The sequence below is a fragment of the Alexandromys fortis genome, unplaced genomic scaffold (genome assembly GCF_014885135.2).
Source record: "Alexandromys fortis isolate MF-2015 unplaced genomic scaffold, M_Fortis_MF-2015_v1.1 scaffold_413, whole genome shotgun sequence".
NCBI classification, from domain to species: Eukaryota; Metazoa; Chordata; class Mammalia; order Rodentia; family Cricetidae; genus Alexandromys; species Alexandromys fortis.
In genome coordinates, this window is record NW_026068299.1 from 365,006 (window position 1) to 384,039 (window position 19,034).

Consider the following 19,034-nt stretch of genomic DNA (forward strand, 5'->3'; position numbering starts at 1 on the left):
ATTTCTTCTAATTCTTCTGGAGTAGGGTGTACAATTCTTCTTATTTCGGGATCCCTTGATTCTGGTGAAGTCATGTTGCCTTTCAGGTTGTTGGAGGAAGTCTTGCATTGGCGCCTTCCCATCTCCTCCTTCAAATGGAGCCAGGGGAGGCCTGGTGTCTTGGTCCAGTCTTTGCTGTGAATGTGTCTCTGGGTGTATCTTTTCAGTGTAGAAGCAGGGACCGGCCCGTTGAGCTGGAACTCCTCAGCACCCAAACATGGACTACCGTCCAGATGGAGCTCCTTAGGACCGCTCTTGGTGGGTGGTGGATGCAAGCCTGATGTCTCTCCTGGTGCCGGGTTTGGATCTCCTTGCTGCTTGGGTGGCTTGTAAACAAAGGACCAACCTAGCTCGGTGCAGGCAGGCTAGTGGGAGCAAAGGAGCTAGCACCCTCCCGTTTGCCCTGCCGATTGGGATTCGGTCCTAGAGCCCTAACAGGCTGGGCTGGGAGATGTTATGTGGTCAAAGAGGGAAGGGAGTCAGACGGAAGGGGGGAGGGTTGTGGATGCAAGCTGGGTGGGATAGGAAGAGAGAGGAGGTATCGGGCAGAGTAGCCCCTGAGGATGACCAGGAAGTGTAGAAGGGGTGTCTGAGTTCCCTGTCCCGGGCTGCTGCCGCGGTCAGAAACTCACTCACCCCAGTGATGTCCCTCCTGGTGCCGGGTTCAGGTCTCCTTGCTGCTTGGGTGGTTCGTAAACAAAGGCTTCTTGAGTTCTTTGTATATTTTGGATATCAGACCTCTGTCTGATGTGGAGTTAGTGAAGATCTTTTCCCATTCTGTAGGCTATTGTTTTGTCTTGTTGACAATATCCTTCACTTTACAGAAGCTTTTCAGTTTCAGGAGGTCCCATTTATTAATTGTTTCTCTTAGTGTCTGTGCTGCTGGGGTTATATTTAGAAAGTGGTCTCCTGTGCCAATGTGGTCAAGTGTATTTCTCACTTTCTCTTCTATAAGGTTCAGTGTAGTTGGCTTTATGTTGAGGTCTTTGATCTATTTGGACTTGATTTTTGTTCATTGTGATAGATATGGGTCTATTTTACTTCTTCTACATGCTGATATCCAGTTATGACAGCACCACTTATTAAATATGCTTTCTGTTTTAATTTGATATTTTTTGCTTCTTTGTCAAAAATCAGGTGTTTGAAGATGTGTGGATTGACATGCAGGTCTTCCGTTTGGTTCCATTGGTTTTCCTGTCTATTATTTTGCCAGTACCAGGCTGTTTTCAGTACTGTAGCCCTGTAGTAGAATTTGAAGTCAGGGATTGTGATGCATTCAGAAGTTCTTTTCTTGTTCAGGATTGTTTTTGCTATCCTGGGCTTTTTGCTTTTCCATATAAAGTTGGGTACCATTTTTTCTACATCTGAGAAGAATTTTGCTGGGATTTTGATAGGCATTATGTTGAATCTGTAGATGACTTTTGGTAGGATTGCCATTTTTACTATGTTAATTTTGCCTACCCAAGAGCATGGGACATCTTTCCACTTTCTGGTGTCTTCTTCAGTTTCCTTCTTTAAAGATTTAAAGTTCCTGTCTTCCACATGCTTGATTTTAGTTACTCTGAGATATTTTGTGCTATTTGTGGCTATTGTGAAGGATAATGTTTCTCTGATTTCTTTCTCAGCTCATTTGTCATCTGTTTAAAGGAGGGCTCCTGATTTTTTGAGTTAATTATGTATCCTGCTACATTACTGAAAGTGCTTATGTGTTGTGAAAGGGGAGCAGGCCTGCTTTTGGTCCCGCCTGGCTCCCTCATGGCTAGCTCAACACCCAAAATAACAATTCACAAACTGTATTCATTTAAAAACTGGCCCATTATCTCCAGACCCTTATTGGCTATCACATATTGATCTAACCCATTTCTAATAATGTGTATTGCCACTTGACTATGGCTTACTGGCATGAGTCTAACCACCATTCATCTTGGATAGGAGAAGCATGGTGTCTGCCTCACTGCCTTCTTCCTCTCAGCATTCTGTTCTGTCTACTCCTACTACCTAATTTTCTGTCCTATCAAAAGGCCAAGCCAGTTTCTTTATTTAACCAGTGAAATCAACACAAAACAGAAGACCCTCCCACATCATTTCCCCTTTTTTCTGGTTAAACAAAAAAGAAAGGCTTTAACTTTAACATAGTAAAATTACATATAACAAAATAGTTATCAAACAAGAATTAGTTACAATATTTATATTTATTTTATCTTTTATCATAACTAAGGAACCATTTTTCAACTCCATCAAACACTTTAGAAGGATATAATATTACCAAAGTGAACAAGAAGTAAGAAACTTCCAAAACTCTAGAAATGACAGAAATATCTCGCTGCCTGGACAGTCACCAAAGTTCTTTTTGTAATTTTGGGGCATCCATCTTCAGCCTACAGGCCCATAACTGTAGTGAGAGCTGCGGGCTGCGTTCCTGCCACCCGGCTCCGGGCTGCCTGGCTAGCTTATGCCCCTAAATGACAACACACAAATTGTATTCATTTAAACACTGCTTGGCCCATTAGCTCTAGCCTCTTTGGCTAACTCTCACATCTTGATTAGCCCATGTCTAATAATGTGTGTAGCACCACAAGGTGGTGTCTTACCGGGAAAGATTCAGCATGTCTGAACTGGTGGCTGGCTGCATCCCATCTGGCCCTGAGAAGAGCGGCATGGCATCTGGCTCACTTCCCTTCTTCCCAGAATTCTGTTCTTTCTACTACACCTACCTGATTTTCTGACCTATCAGGCCAAGCAGTTTTTTTTATTGATTAACCAATGAAATAACAGATTGACAAATGACCTTCCCACATCACATAACATCCAGCAGACATTTCCATGAAGCAGGAAATTCCAAAGACAGTTCAGTCACTTTCTTTTGTGTCCTGTAGAATGTTTCTCAGACTCATGAATCAGAAACCCCGGAAGATCATCTTAACTTTAGGCAAATTCAGTCGTCCTTCTCTGCAGGTTCTTTGTGTCCAGTTTATGCAATAGTCCAGGCAAGAGCAGTTTCTTGCCCAAATGGCTAACCAACTCCATAAGGAGTTTCTTCGATGCCCGTCTTCCTCTTGAAGTAGATTGGTACTGCCAGGAGCAGATGTGTCTCATTGTCATGAAAAACCATAAGCTATTAAAACATTAAATGCCATATTCTGTAGTTTTTGAAAGATATTAAGAATGCCTATTTAATGGAAATATATCTATGCACATCTAGAAAATCTAACTAACATGACTACAAACTTGACTATTATAGATGATTATCTATTAACCTATATTTCTTAATTATACGTTACATTTTTAAATGAACTACACAATCACAATACCTTAATCAAGATCAGAAATACATATACATAGAACAAAATTGAACTTAAAATCCATACCAATGCAAATTATTCATATCTATATCATATCCCCCTTTAAATGTAAAAGAACAATTATAAGCAATATTTGGGAATATGGGCACAGTTTTTTCTCTCCAAACTGCTTCCTGCTGTATAGGGGCACTGTTATTTAGGTCTTTCATGGTATAACCTATTTTCTAGGTTCATCTCAGTTGACTGTTGAATGAAGTAATTTTCTGAAGGTATTCATAGTGATCTTTCAGGAGGGCATGGTCTATCATACCATATTGGGATAGAAGCAATCTTTTCTGATTTGTATCCCCTTTATCTCCTTTTGGTGTCTTATTGCTCTAGCTAGGACCTCACAAACTATATTGAATAGATATGGAGAGAGTGTACAACCATGTCTTATTCCTGATTTCAGTGGAATCGCTGGAAGTTTCTCTCCACTTAGTTTGATGTTGGCTGTTGGGTTGTTGTATATTACCTTTATTATGTTCAGTTATGTTCCTTGTATCCCTCCTCTCTCCAAGGCCTTTATCATGAAGGGATGTTGTATTTTGTCAAAAGCTTTTTCAGCTTCAGATAAAGAAGCAGAGAGGGAAATCAGAGAAACATCACCTTTCATGACAGCCACAAATAGCATAAAGTATCTTGGGGTAACACTGAAAAAGGATGTGAAAGACCTATTTCACAAAAACTTGAAGTCTTAGAAGATACCAGAAAATGGAAAGATTGTCCATGCTCTTGGATAGGAAGGATCAACATAGTAAAAATGGCATTCTTACTGTAGGCAATCTATAGATTCAATGCAATTCCAATCAAAATCTTCACAATGCAATTCCAACATAATTCTTCACAGACCTTGAAAGAACAATACTCAACTTCATATGGAAAAACAAAAAACCCAGGATAGCCAAAACAATCCTGTACAATAAAGGAGCTGCTGGAGGCATTACCATCCCTGACATCAAGTTCTATTACAGAGCTACAGTAATGAAAACAGCTTGGTATTGGTACAAAAACAGAGATGTTGACCAATGGAATTAAATTGAAGACCTGAATATTAATCCACAAACCTATGAATATCTGGTTTCTGACAAAGAAGCAAAAAAGATACAATGGGAAAAAGAAAGCATCTTCAACAAATGGTGCTGGCATAACTGGACGTCATCCGATAGAAGAATGAAGATAGATATATTTCTGTCACCATGCACAAAACTCAAGGCCAAATGGATTAAAGTTCTCAATATAAATCCAACCACACTGAACCTGATAGCGGAGAAAGTGGGAAGTAACCTTCAATGCATAGGCACAGTAGACTACTTGCTAAATATATCCCCGGTAGCACAGACAATAAGAGCAATAATTAATAAATGGGACCTCCTGAAACTGAAAAGCTTCTGTAAAGCAAAGGACACAGTAAATAAGACAAAATTTGCTGAATGAGAAAAAATCTTTACCAACCCCACAACAGACAAAGGTCTGATGTCCAAAATATATTTTAAAAAAACTCAAGAAATTTAACATAAAAATTTAAATAACCCAATTAAAAAGTAGTTTACTGAACCTAACAGAGAATTCTCAAAAGAAGGGCTAAAAGATACTTACGGACATGTTCAACTTCCTTAGCTATTAGGGAAATGCAAATAAAACAACTCTGAGATACCATCTTACTCCTGTCAGAATGGCTGAGATCAAAAACACTAATGATAGCTTATGATGAAGAAGATGTGGAGCAAGGGGAACACTCATACATTGCTGGTGGGAATAGAAATTTGTGCAACCACTTTGGAAACAATGTCTCCATTTCTCTGAAACCTGGGAATCAACCTACCTCAGGATCCAGCAATACCACTCTTGGGAATATACCCAAAAGATGCTCAATCATACTACAAAAGCATTTGTTCAACTATGTTTGGGGCAGCATTATTTGTAATAGCCAGAACCTGGAAACAAACAAGATGCCCCTCAACTGAAGAATGGATAAAGAAAGTGTGGCACATCTACACATTAGAGTACTACTCAGCAGTTAAAAAAAATGACATCTTAAATTTTGCATGCAAGTGGATAGAATTAGAAAACACTATCCTGAGTGAAGTAACCCAGAATCCCCAAAAAGTGAATATGGTATGTACTCACTCATTAGTGGATTCTAGTCATGAACAAAGGGCATCGAGCCTAGAATTCATGATCCTAGAGAAGCTAAGTAATAAGATGAACTCACAGAAAACATATATTGTCCCACCTGGAAATTGGAATCAGACAAAAATTTGAGAGCTGGAGGACCGGGGGGGGGGGGGAGAAAGAAAGGGAAAAGGATGGGTTGAAAAGAATTTGAAGGATTGGGATAATCGAGATGGAGGAAAAACAGATATGAGCAAGGAAAGAGATATGTTGATTAAGGAAGCCATTATGGAGTTAGCAAGAATACTGGCTCATGCTCAAGAACCCACAGGGATGACCCCAGCTAAGACCCTAAGCAATAGAGAAGAGGGTGTCTGAACTGGCCTTACCCTGTAGTCAGACTGATAATTATCTTAAATGTTACCATATAACCTTCATCCAACAACAGATGGGAACAGAGGCAATGACACACATCAGAGCACTGGACTGAGTTCCCAAGATGCAGCTGAAGAGTGGAAGGAGTGAGGGTATGAGCAAGGAACTCAAGACCATGAGGGGTTCATCCACTGAGACAGTTTGCTTGAGCCAATGGCAGTTCACCAACTCCAAATGGACTGGGAGTGAATGAGTATGGGAACAACCAAGCCCCTCTGAAGGGAATTGACAGTTGGGGCAGACTGAAGGACCACTGGTAGTGACACTGAGATTTGTCTCTACTGCATGTACCAGCTTCTTGGGACCCTATTTCCTATGGAAGTAAACCTTGCTCAAAATAGATGTAGTAGGAGGGCCTGGGACTTTCCACAGGGCAAAGTGCATGGCCCTCTCTTAGGATTGGAAGGAGGTGGGATGGGAGGGTCTGTGGAGTGAGAGAGAGGGGAGTGGAAAAAGAGGAGGGAGTAAAAATTTGGATTGGTATATTTTAAGTAATAAAAAAATAAAAAAAGAAAGTACGCAAGTTTTCAAATGAGACTTTAGCCATTTTAAAATACATTTCTTTTTTAATCTTTTTGAAATTATAATATAGTTAGATGATAAAAATGATCTAAGCATGAAAAAAATAAAATCAATATAAAGAGAGTTATAATAGGGGATAATTGCATAGAAGGATAATTCCCAGAAGCAACTGATTTTTATTAAAAATTTCTGCTTCCTTCTTGCCTCCCTTTTTCCTCCCCCTCTCTCTGCTTCCCACCCTCACTCCCCTCCCTGTCCCTCTCCAGTCCAAAGAGTAGTCAGGGTTCCCTGCCCTGTGGGGAGTCCAAGGTCCTCCCCCCTCCATCCAGGTCTAGGAAGAAGCATCCAAACAGGCTAGGCTCCCACAAACCCAGTACATGCAGTAGGATCAAAACCCAGTGCCATTTTCCTTGGCTTCTCAGCAGCCCTCATTGTCTGCCATGTTCAGAGTCCGGATTTATCCCATGATTTTTCAGTCCCAGTCCTGCTGGCCTTGGTGAACTACCCTTAGATCAGCCCCACCATCTCAGTGGGTGGGTGCACCCCTTGCGGTCCCAACTTCCTTGCTCATGTTCTCCCTCCTTCTGCTTCTCATTTGGACCTTGGGAGCTCAGTCCAGTGCTCCAATGTGGGTCTCTGTCTCTATCTCCATCCATTGCCAAATGAAGGTTCTATGGTGATATGCAAGATATTCATCAGTATGGCTATAGGATCGGGACATTTCAGGCTCTCTATCCTCAGCTGTCCAAGGAAATAGCTGGGGACATCTCTTTGGACCCCTGGGAACCCCTCTAGAGTCAAGACACTTAACAACCCTAAAATGGCTCCCTTAATTAAGATATATACTTCCCTCCTACCATATCCATCTTTCCATTATCCCAACCATCCCATTCCCCCAAGCTCTCCCCATCCTCCCCTTCTCACNTCTCCCCATCTCCCCTTACCTCCCTCACCCCCTCCCCCAAGATCCCATTTTTTGCCCGGCAATCTTGTCTACTTCCCATAATCAGGAGGATAGCTATATGTTTTTCTTTGGGATCACCTTCTTATTTAGCTTCTTTAGGAGATCAAATTATAGACTCACTGACCTTTATTTATCTCTAGAAACCAATTATGAGTGAGTACATCCCAAGTTCATCTTTTTTGGTCTGGGTTACCTCACTCGGGATAGTGTTTTCTATTTCCATCCACTTTCATGCAAAATCAAGATGTCATTGAAGCAACTGGTTTTTAAACAGAACTTTCAGATTAGAATATTTTGGAGTCAGAATAGTCAGACAAGGGGAACCCAGAAGCACCCACCAAAATGAAACAAGGTATTTCATCAATTTTAATTTCTCGTCAAATAATAGGACCCAATTAATGAAGATATCATGAACTTTCATTGTAGAACATTAAGAAATCAAGCTTAAAATGAGCTGGAATTTTCCTATTTTCACTAGTCTCATAATCCAGAATGTGTTGTGTAAACTGCTATGGGAGAAAAGTCAACAACAATCCTACAATCTGTGAAGACTATGTACTATAATACCTGTTGGAGAGACTCGATCTGCCTACTGGTGGAGCAGTGACATGACTATGTAGTGATAGTTCATCTGTGTTTTTTTTTTATTGAGAATAAGAAAAAAAAAGTTTCCGCCTCCTCCCAGCCTCCCATTTCCCTCCCCCTCTCCCTACTCTTCTCCCCCTCCCCCCACTCCTCTCCCCCTCCCTCTCCTATCCAAAGAGCAGTCCTGGTTCCCTGCCCCGTGGAAAGTCCAAGGTCCTCCCCCCTCCGTCCATGTCTAGGAAGGTGAACATCCAAACTGGCTAGGCTCCCATCAAGCCAGAACATGAAGTAGGATCAAAACCCCTTGCCATTGACCTTGGCTTCTCATCAGTCCTCATTGTTCGCCATGATGAGAGAGTCCGGTTTTATCCCATGCTGTTTCAGTCACAGTCCAGCTGGCTTTGGTGAGCTCCCAATAGATCAGCCCCACTGTCTCAGTGGGTGGGTGCACCCCCCGTGGTCCTGACATCCTTGCTCGTGTTCTCCCTCCATCTGCTTCTCATTGGGACCTTGGGAGCTCAGTCCAGTGCTCCAGTGTGGGTCTCTGTCTCTATCTCCATCCATCACCAGATGAAGGTTCTATGGTGATATGAAAGATATTCGTCAGTATTGCTATAGGATAGGGTCAGTTCAGGTTCCCTATCCTCAGCTTCCCAAGGGACTAACTGGGGACATCGCCTTGGGCTCCTGGGAGCCACTCTAGGTTCAAGTCTCTTGCCAACACTAAGGTGGCTCTTATAACTAAGATATGTGCTTCCCTGCTCCCCTATCATCTGTGAAGAAAGCTTGCCTGGCCTGTACCAGAACATAGATCCATGTGGAGGGGTGAGTGTGTGCCTGAGCAGTCAGCTGACTAACAAAAAGTTAGAAGAAATAAATAAATCTCTCAAAGATACCCAAGAAAACCAAGAAAAAGCAATCAAACAGGTAATGGAAACAGTTCGACTTGAAAACTGGAATGGAGGCAATGAAGAAAACACAAACCAAGAGATGGCAGGATATGGAAAATCTGGGTAAACAAACAGAAACTACAGAGACAAGTATAACCAACAGAATACAAGAGGTAGAAGAAAGAATCTCTGATGCTGAAAATACTATAGAGGAAATAAATGCACTGATCAAAGAAAACAGCAAATCCAACAAATTCTTAAAACAAAACATCCAGGAAATCTGGGGCACCATGAAAAGACCAAACATAAGAATAATAGGAGTAGAAGAAGGAGAAGAATTACAGCTCAAAGGCCCAGAAAATATATTCAACAAAATTATAGAAGAAAACTTCCCCAACATAAAGAAAAATTTTCGTATGAAGGTACAAGAAGCTTACAGAACACAAAATAGACTAGACCAAAAAAAATCCCCTCACCATAAAATAATAACACAAAACATACAGAATAAAGAAAGAATATTAAGAGATGAAAAAAAAGAGCCAAGTAATATATAAAGGTAAACCTATCATTATTACACCTGACTTTTTTATGGAAACCATGAAAGCCAGAAGGTCTTATAGATGTGCTGCAGACACTAAAAGACCATGGATGCAAGCCCAGACTGCTATGCTCAGCCAAGCTTTCTTTCACTATCAATTGAGAAAACAAGATATTCTAGGACAAAAACAGATTTAAACAATACGTAGCCACAAACCCAACCTTACAGAGTACTAAAAGGAAAACCACAACCCAAGGAAGCTGACAACACCCACAAAAACACAGACATTGGACAACCCTCCACCAGCACATCTCAATGAAGGGAAATACACAAACACTACTACCAAAAAAAGAGTTAACAACTACTGGTCTTTAATATCACTTAATATCAATGGACTCAATTCAACCATAAAAGGGCACAGGATAAGAGAATGGATATGAAAACAGGATCCAACATTCTGTTGTTTACAAGAAACACACCTCAACCACAAAGACAGACCCTACCTCAGAGTAAAGGGTTGGGAAAAGGTTTTCTAATAAAATGGACTTAAGAAACAAGTGGGTATGGCTATACTAATATCAGAAAGGAAGAAGTCAAACATATGATAGTGTACATCAGTGATCCCGAAAACTCTACCAAAGAACTCCTACAGCTGATGAATACCTTCAGTGATGTGGCAGGATACAAGATCAACACAAAAAAATCAGTAGCCCAATTATACACAAAGGAAGCAGAGAGGGAAATCAGAGAAACTTCAACTTTCACGATAGCCACAAATAGCATAAAGTATCTTGGGGTAACACTAACCAAGGAAGTAAAAGATCTATTTGACAAGAACTTTAAGGATTTGAAAAAGAACTTGAAGAAGATACCAGAAAATGGAAAGATCACCCATGCTCTTATATTGGTAGAATCAACAAGTAAAAATGGCAATTCTACCAAAAGCAATCTATAGATTCAATGTAATCCCATCAAAATCCCAATAAAATTCTTCACAGACCTTGAGAGAACAATAATCAACATTATATAGAAAAAAAACAGGATAGCCAAAACAATCCTACAATAAAGGAACTTCTGGAGGTATTACCATTCCTGACTTCAAACTCTATTACAGAGCTACAGTAATGAAAACAGCTTGGTATTGGCACAAAAACAAAGATGTTGACCAATGGAATCGAATCGAAGACCTGGATATTAACCCACAAACCTTTGAACACCTGATTTTTGACAAAGGAGCTAAAAGTATACAATGGAAGAAAGTATCTTCAACAGATGGTGCTGTCATAACTGGATGTCAGCATGTAGAAGAAGAATGAAAATAGATCCATATCTATCACCATGCACAACTCAAGTACAAATGGATTAAAGACCTCAATATAAATCCGACCTAACTGAACCTGATAGAAGAGAAAGTGGGAAGTAGACTACAACAGATGAGCACAGGAGACCACTTCCCACATATAACCCCAGTAGTACAGACTATGAGAGCAACAGTGATTAAATGGGATCTCCTGAAACTGAGAAGCTTCTGTAAAGCAAAGGACACAGTCATTAAGACAAAAAGACATCCTACTGAATGGGAGAAGATTTTCGCCAACCCCACATCAGACAAATGTCTGATCTTCGAAATATATAAAGAACTCAAGAAACTAGACATTAAAATTCTAATTACCCCCAATTAAAAGATGGGGTACTGAACTGAACAGAGAATTCTCAAAAGAAGAAGTTCAAATAGCCAAATGACACTTAAGGTCATGTTCAACCTCCTTAGCGATCAGGGAAATGCAAATGAAAACAACTTTGAGATACCACCTTATACCTGTCAGAATGGCTAAAATCAAAAATACCAATGATAGCCTCTGCAGGAGAGGATGTGGAATAAGAGGCACACTCATCCATTGTGGGTGGGAATGCAAACTTGTGCAACCACTTTGGAAATCAGTGTGGCAGTTTCTCAGGAAACTGGGAATCAACCTACCTCAGGATCCAGCAATTCCACTCTTGGGAATATACCCAAGAGATGCCCAATCATACTATAAAAGCATTTGCTCAACTATGTTCATAGCAGCATTATTTGTAATAGACAGAACCTGGAAACAACCTAGATGCCACTTAATGGAAGGACGGATAAAGAAATTGTGGAATATACACATTAGAGTACTATTCAGCTGTAAAAAAATGACATCTTAAATTTTGCATGCAAATGGATAAAAATAGAAAACACTTTACTGAGTGAGATAACCCAGACACAAAAAGATGAATATGGTATGTACTCACTCATGAGTGGACTCTAGCCATAAACAAAGGACATTAAGCCTATAGTTCACAAGCTTTGAGATGCCAAATAACAAAGTGGACCAAAGAAAAACATATATAGATTCTCCTGGAAATTGGAAGAAAATAAGATTGCTGGGCAAAAGTTGGAAGCATGAGGGTGGGAGTGGGCCTGGGGGAAGGGGAAAGGAGGAGAGAGAAGGGAAAAGGGAAAGACTGGAGAGAGCTTGGGGGAGTGGAAGGGTGGAGATTGAGGAAGGGCGGACATAGGAGCAGAGAAGAAAATATCTTGCCATTTTAAGGTTGGCAAGAAACTTGGCTTTAGAGGGGATCCCAGATGTCTACAGGGATGTCCACAGCTAGATCCTTGGGCAGCAGAGGAGAGGAAGCCTGTACTGCCCTTGCCTCACTATCACACTGATGATTTTCTCGAATATCACCATAGAACCTTTGTCCAGTGACAGATGGAGATAGAGACAGAGACCCTAATCAGAGCAATGGACTAACCTTCCAAGGTCCAGTTGAAGAGCAGAAGGAGGGAGAAGATGAGCAAGGAAGTCTGGACCATGAGGAATTGGTCCACCTGCTGAGGCAGATTGCCTGTCCTAATGGAAACTCATCAAATCCACCTGGACTGGGACTGAACGAGCATGTGATCAAACCGTACTCTCTGAAAGTGGCTGATAATGGGGACTGACTGAGAAACCACTGATAAAGGCACCGGGACTTGTTTCTACTGCATGTACTGGCTTTTGGGGACCCTGGTCTTTTTAGATGTACAGCTTCCTAGGCCTGGATGTTGAGGAGAGGGCCTTGGACTTCGCACAGGGCAGGATTCCCTGCCCTTTCTTAAGGAGGGAGGGTGAGGGAGGAGGGTGAGTGGGGAAGCAGGAGGGGAAGGAATGAGAGGAAAAATAATAAAGATAAAAAATAAGTAAATAAATATAATTAATTAAAAAAGGAAAAAATAAATAAAGCTTGCCTGAAATTCAGAGAGTAAAACAGCCATACTGACCAGACTTACAGACCAGGCAGTGGTGACACACACCTTTATTCCCAGTAGCCACACAAGTTTGCCATAGAAAACATGCAGTAATAGTGCACACCTTTAATTCTAGCACTAGGGAGGAATATAAAACAGGAGGGGACAGCTCTTACACACAGTTTCATTATGAGATTCCTGGAGGCTGGATCATCGTTTAGGGCTGAGGTAGAGGTAAAAGCTGTGGCTGGCTGTTTTGCTTTTCTGACATTCAGGTTGGACCCCAATTTATATCGCTAGGCTTTTATTAACTGTACTACATGACTGTTTTCTTATGTTATTTGATGTATGTTTAACAGAAGAGCATTTTTGTCTTGTAGTATAATACTGGGTCAAAAATCCACAGCAGGAAGATTCTACGCTTGTGTAGAATCTGCTATTCTTATTTTTGCTTAATTCACATGGTGTCATACTGCATTAGTTATGTTTAAATGAAGGGATTAGTACTTGGCTCAGTGTTAGTTAGACATTTGTGTATGCAATTGCCAATAGTAGATTTATAGTACAAACTTGTAGCATGTAAATGTGTAGAAAATGTGTGACCATGGAATGCTTTGACCTAATCAGCACATCTGTATCCCCCTCTCCATGGTTCAGGGAATGCTAAAGAATAAAGGTGAGGGAAGAAAAGTAGTGCTGTCAAATACCATCTCCTGAACACATGTCACAGTGTAGGAATGTGCTCATAGTAAGTGTGGTTGCCTGTACAAAACAGGCATAACCCTGAGTGGTCAACACGCAAATATTGTTAAGTGAGGGGAATCAAAGATCTCTCTGTGTTACGTTTCCTGCTACTGTGATGAAATAAAAACATCAGAAGTGGAAGCAACTTAATGCAGAAAATACTTATATAACTCACAGCTGCAGGGTACAGTTGATTAAAAGTCTACAGAAACTTGAAGCATCCAGAAGCTTTATATCCACATACAAGAAGCAGAAAAGGATGAATAATTACATGCTGGTGCTGAGTTCACTTCTTCATTTTATACACACCATTATCTCCTTGTCCCAAAAATAGTTCCTACCACAGTTAAAATGTGATTTCCCGCATTAATCACCTTAATGAAGATAATGCATAAGAAACATTAAAAGTTCAGGAGCCATGAAGGTCTGTCCAGACTCTCTATACCTCTGTGGTGACTAGATCATTTTAAGTCCTCATGCTCACCATCTCCTTCTTAACAGTATCTTAGTTTTATCTCCATTGGTCTCTGCATCTTCAGAGCCCCATACTCCAGTTTTTACATAATTAACAATGAAATGTACAAATTGACCTTAACAAAACGTCTGCTATGCATAAAACATCTGTGCCCTCTTCATGGACCTCAAATATTTCGATAATTAATTGAGGACTAAACAAATATCTTTTACTGTGAGAATGCAAAAATTTGTCAGCATTTGGTGGTGTTCTGCCTCCTCACACAGAAATAGGCAAAGAGGGCAAAGGTGGTCATGGTCTGCTATTTTCACTACTCCTTGTTTCTCCCTTCATGGATCTGACTGACCTTGGAATACAGGAATGCAAAGGATTATACATATCCATCAGCAAAAGTCACAGAGCAACAATTAAAAAAATGATTTTTTGAAACTATATCAACAGTGTCCCACTCATAGCTCCTTTAAACACTAGACAGTAATTTTTTTATAAATTAACAAGAACCTCACAATGAATGTGCATAGTAGGATATCTAAGGGAAAGTACAGAATTTGGGAGCATCATTTATATTCAGTTATTTTAGCATTTGGGAATCTGAATTGTGTTCATTAATATTTTTGTTGTTGTTATTGAGTCAAATTCCTTGTTCCTAGTACAAAAACCTCCACAAAAGCAGATGCTCGTAATAGGGAATATGATAATTTATAATAAAGTATGACAAGAAACTTGGGAAAGGAGAAGATATACAAAGTTCAGGACCAAACTTCACTAATGGGACAATAAGTTCCCCTGTAAAAGGGAAGGGGAGAAAAAATTCTCAAAGTCCACGGCAAGGTAGAGAATGCAAGCCTTAATGTGATGTTGGAAGAGGTCTCCAACTCAACAGTTAGATGCTTTCCTGCATCCAAAACACATTTGATTCCTGGATCTTTTCTCACAAGTGATTCCCAATATTAAACATTGAATTTTCTTATAAAAATCCCTAAGATTCACAAATTTATTTTTCAGATAGTAACAATGCAAGCCTGTGGCCATCTCTTGTCTTCACTTCTAAGATGCAATCAAGGTCTTCTCCGGCTGTAGTAAGCTTCAAACAGCAAAATCCCGAGTACTGTGAGAATCAAACCAGAAACGCCCATCCGAATGATGTTCTCCACTGTGTGATCTTGAGGCTGTGAGACTGGAGATTGTGGACAAACAGGTCAGGACCATACACAGCCACCAGAATGTAATTGTATTTCCACTCTGAGTAGCTCCCTCCTGTGTATACAATTTGACCTTCTGTATCCATGCCCAAACCAAAATTTTCCTTACTCACCTACTGTGCCTTCTGACATGTTTTGTGGTTGGCTGGTGGTCTCAGGCACTTCTGAGAAACAAAGGCATGATCAACGTGTGAAGTGCTCAAGAGAACTGATTGTTTTTGCAAAGATGTGTATTACTATTCCTTAGAAATGCATATTATGCTCATCACAAAATATAATAAAGAACTGGGACAAATCATTACTCTGCTATAGCAGGCTTTCTTCTGGGCTTTTGCTTGATTTCTTCAGCATGACTATGCTCTGAGTTTAGAACTTGTGGCCAATGTACTTCATTGGAACCAAGTGCATTGTTTTTTAGAAAGCTAAGATGGAAAAATACAGCCTCCCAGTTTAAAATATAAAGGCCTTCCTATGATCCCAGCTCTGCTGTAGTAAAGAATCCTGGAAGCTAATTCCCCTGGAAATTGGTTTGCACTCATTCACCAGCTGAGATCCCAAGGTGCAGACAATGTCTTGTCATCGGGGTCCCATGAATATGAGTTACACAAAACAGTCTGGGTTCTCTGCCTGCATTCAAGTCACCCAATTTTCATGATGCTTCTGTTTAACATCTCATTCTCTAATCATCACATCATTAGTAGTACAAACAATGAGATCACAAGAACTTAAAGATGTGCTCACAATGTCCATGAAGTAGATATGTTCTCATAAGTAGATAAGCTAAATCATCAAAGAATATGACACTAAAATGGATGTAAAATATATTACTTTTAACCATATCTGGAGAGGCTATGGACTCTAGATTAGAAACCAATTCTGCCATGTTGCTAAACCAATGTGATTTCTGACTTCATTCTAAGTGTTTATCCTTATACCCACAAGTAAGTTTAGCTGTGTCTCCTCATCAAAGAAGCATCTGTTCCTACAGATGAAGATGAGTATAAAAATTCACAACTGGTCAAAACAGAAATAAGATAGCTTGGTGTGCCCAGTCCAAATGGGTACTCCTACAACACAAACTGTGTATATAAAATATAGGGAACATTGAGTAAGAGAGATAGGAAGGTTACAACAGCCAGAGGAACAAGATTACTGCTACACAATAGAGACTTCTAGGCAAGAGAGGGAAGCTACACCCATGAAATTTCAAAAGTATGGTTGCTTAAAGAAGACCAAAATATTGACCACCTGAATTCTATAGTCTCTTGTTCCTCTGTATATCGTGGGGTCAGATCAAACTAACAAAATCAGATAGTAACTAGTGAACATTAGGAAGTGGAGACAAACCACATGGTGAATCTGTGAGGTCTTCAGATAAAATCATTTGGAGACAAGGCTAGAAAATGGAAGAATCAAAAGAATCTCAAGCTAGGCTATAAGATGTGCATTTATGTGTTCGTGTGCTTGTGTGTGTTGTATATAAGAATAACAATTAAAAATCAGAGGCCAAAGTTAAAAGGGTTTGGAAAACACAGAAAGAGTGAGAGGAGGAATGGAAAAGGTAGAAATGATTTAAATGTAACACTCATATATTAATAAGTTACATTTATATATATTCATATATACATAACCATATAAAATTGTAGATGGATTTCTGTAATTATAAATACATGTGAACATAACAAAATAATATTATACTTGTATATGAATAAGTTTATTGTAACCATGCAATTTTAGATTTATTTATTTGAAGGAAAAATTATTTGCGCAGGAAAATTTTTAAAACCTGGCTGCAAATGGAGATCAATATATTAAACAGCATAAATAGAAAATAGAAAGATAAATACCATGTTTTGTCTCCAATGAGTATCTGGATTTACAGGTATATAAAATCATATATAATGCATATAATGTACAACTATCATATACATATGTATCTACTTACTACATGATTATATGGAGATCATTGAGCTAATCCTTGAATAGCAGAGGGAACACTAGAGTAACAGAAAGACCCACCCGTCTTCTAGACAACTCATGTTTCACTCTCAGTACCCTCTTTCAGTTTCATTATCTTGGGTCCTATTGTCTTCATGCTTTGTGTCAATGGGATTTTCAGAGTCCCAGATCCCTAGGTATTTTGTCGAATGAACTATCTTTCAGTACACAAGCTGGGCTTCCTCACCTGAGACCAGGAGTTCCAGAGGATCACTGGCTTCTGACCACACCTGGGATTTATTCAAGTAATAGCCATAGCATCTGAATGTCCTCCTATGTCCGGAGGTCAGAGGACCCACAGAGAACAGTGCCCGGAAATTGTTTTTAGAGTATATGTACTGTGAGTCTAGGGTCCAAGAGATTTTCTGTTGTTCTTCCTTAGTCAGAGAAAACCCATCATATCCAAGCTGTGAGATACACTCGAGAGTTACATTTCCTCCAAATCTCACCACTGGGCTGGGCAGGGCTGATAGACTGGGTTTTCTGTAGAGTCCTAGAGAAGAAGATGGCATCCTGTTAAAAGAACCAGCACCTTGGGATTTACCCTCCAGAATTAGGACTTTTCAAAGCAAAGGAAAGATACTCTCCTGAGGACAGAACCTTGGAATGGAGAAACTGGGTTTTCACTTACCTGTCACCATCAAGTCCAGAAAGTCACTGCGCTCTGACCAGCCAGTGTGGGTCCTATAGTAACAGCGATATCTCCCTGCATCGTTTGGATGAAAGGACGGGAAGAAGAACTCGGCTTGGTTCCCATGCTCTAGAGGGCTCTGTCGTTGCCAGGGATCTGGACTGCCCTCTTTATAGAGATAATATTCCTGGGCGCTAGAGGTTCCCTCACATGAAATGGTCAATTGCATGCCGCTGGTCATCACGGAGCCTGGCTGAGCTCTGAGTGTGGGTTTGCCCATAATTTCTGTAAGGAAATCACCAGTTTGATCACAGGGCATAGGCACCCTAATCGCATCCCTCAGTCCCAAAAACCTCTGAGAATGAACCAGGAGTAGTTCACATCTGTAATTCTTTATCCCCTGGTCGAGGATTTGCTCCTGATCTACAAAAGAAGCATCATTAGCCACACTCACCTGCTGGTACATAGGTCATGGGGATCAGGCTCAGCCCTGAAAGAGAATTTTCTGTGTGACCTTTGCCCCTCAAATCAGAGAAGATCCTCCCCTCTCCAGAAGTTCCTGCACCCCTAGGGTTTCCTGATGAATCAGGGTCTCTCTTTGAAGCATGTTCACCACCACCACCAGATCACAGTATCCCTGTCCACTATTGATATCTCACCAAGATAGAGCAGGGCAGTGGAGGCAGTAGTCATGGCATCTCCTTCCAGTGGCTACACAACTGTGCTTAGCAGCAGGGCCAGAGTGTCTGACCATATGGACAAGCAATACAAGGTGTGGCCTAGGGAATTCAGTACTCCCCATCACATGATGGCCATTTCTTCAGCACCACAGGAAAAGGAAGTATCTTCCAACACAACTGGCTTTCATTTCCCCAGTACTATGCCTTATGTTGGTTTCAGGCTCTCTAGTACTTTTTTATAGAGATTATATCTACCCCAACTTCACTTATCACACTGAGGACAGAACTGTCATTGACCATGCCAGAGGAGCAGCAAGTTGCAATTGAAGTTCAGATGTCAGCCCACCAGAAGGGAATCCTCTGATGTGCCAATCTCATTTAGGCAAGGCCATGGGACTGCAGACCCCAGAATCCTCTGCTGTGCCTTTACATGTTTGCTGCAGCTCTCTGTCTCTCTTGTATCTAGCATGGTGTGAGTGGACATGGGAAGATCTCCACTGCCTGTAATACAGTGTGTCATTGTTGGAAATCACAAGCATGTTCCACCATCGATACCTTGAGCTTACTTTGAATGCCTCATGTCCCTTGTCTCTAAACAATTTTATCTGAAGTCATGATG

The 19,034-nt window shown here is 40.6% G+C and overlaps 1 protein-coding gene across 3 annotated transcripts; it reads right to left on the bottom strand.

Annotated features, from left to right (window-relative positions):
* Positions 1-12,734: 12,734 nt before the first annotated feature.
* Positions 12,735-18,512, bottom strand: LOC126494993 (leukocyte immunoglobulin-like receptor subfamily A member 5). 3 transcript variants are annotated; one of them, XM_050132606.1, is made up of 6 exons: positions 18,395-18,512; positions 18,190-18,225; positions 17,736-18,020; positions 17,292-17,597; positions 15,220-15,270; positions 12,735-15,081 (listed from the first exon to the last, which is right to left on the bottom strand). In XM_050132606.1, exons 1-6 carry the CDS (start codon positions 18,426-18,428, stop codon positions 14,963-14,965), a joined length of 831 nt encoding a protein of 276 aa, XP_049988563.1. In that variant the 5' UTR covers positions 18,429-18,512; the 3' UTR covers positions 12,735-14,962. The 3 variants fall into 3 exon arrangements, with proteins under 3 accessions (XP_049988563.1, XP_049988566.1, XP_049988565.1); XM_050132609.1 differs by lacking the exon at positions 15,220-15,270; XM_050132608.1 differs by lacking the exon at positions 18,190-18,225 and having other exon boundaries at positions 18,395-18,507.
* Between the last annotated feature and the right edge of the window lie 522 nt (positions 18,513-19,034).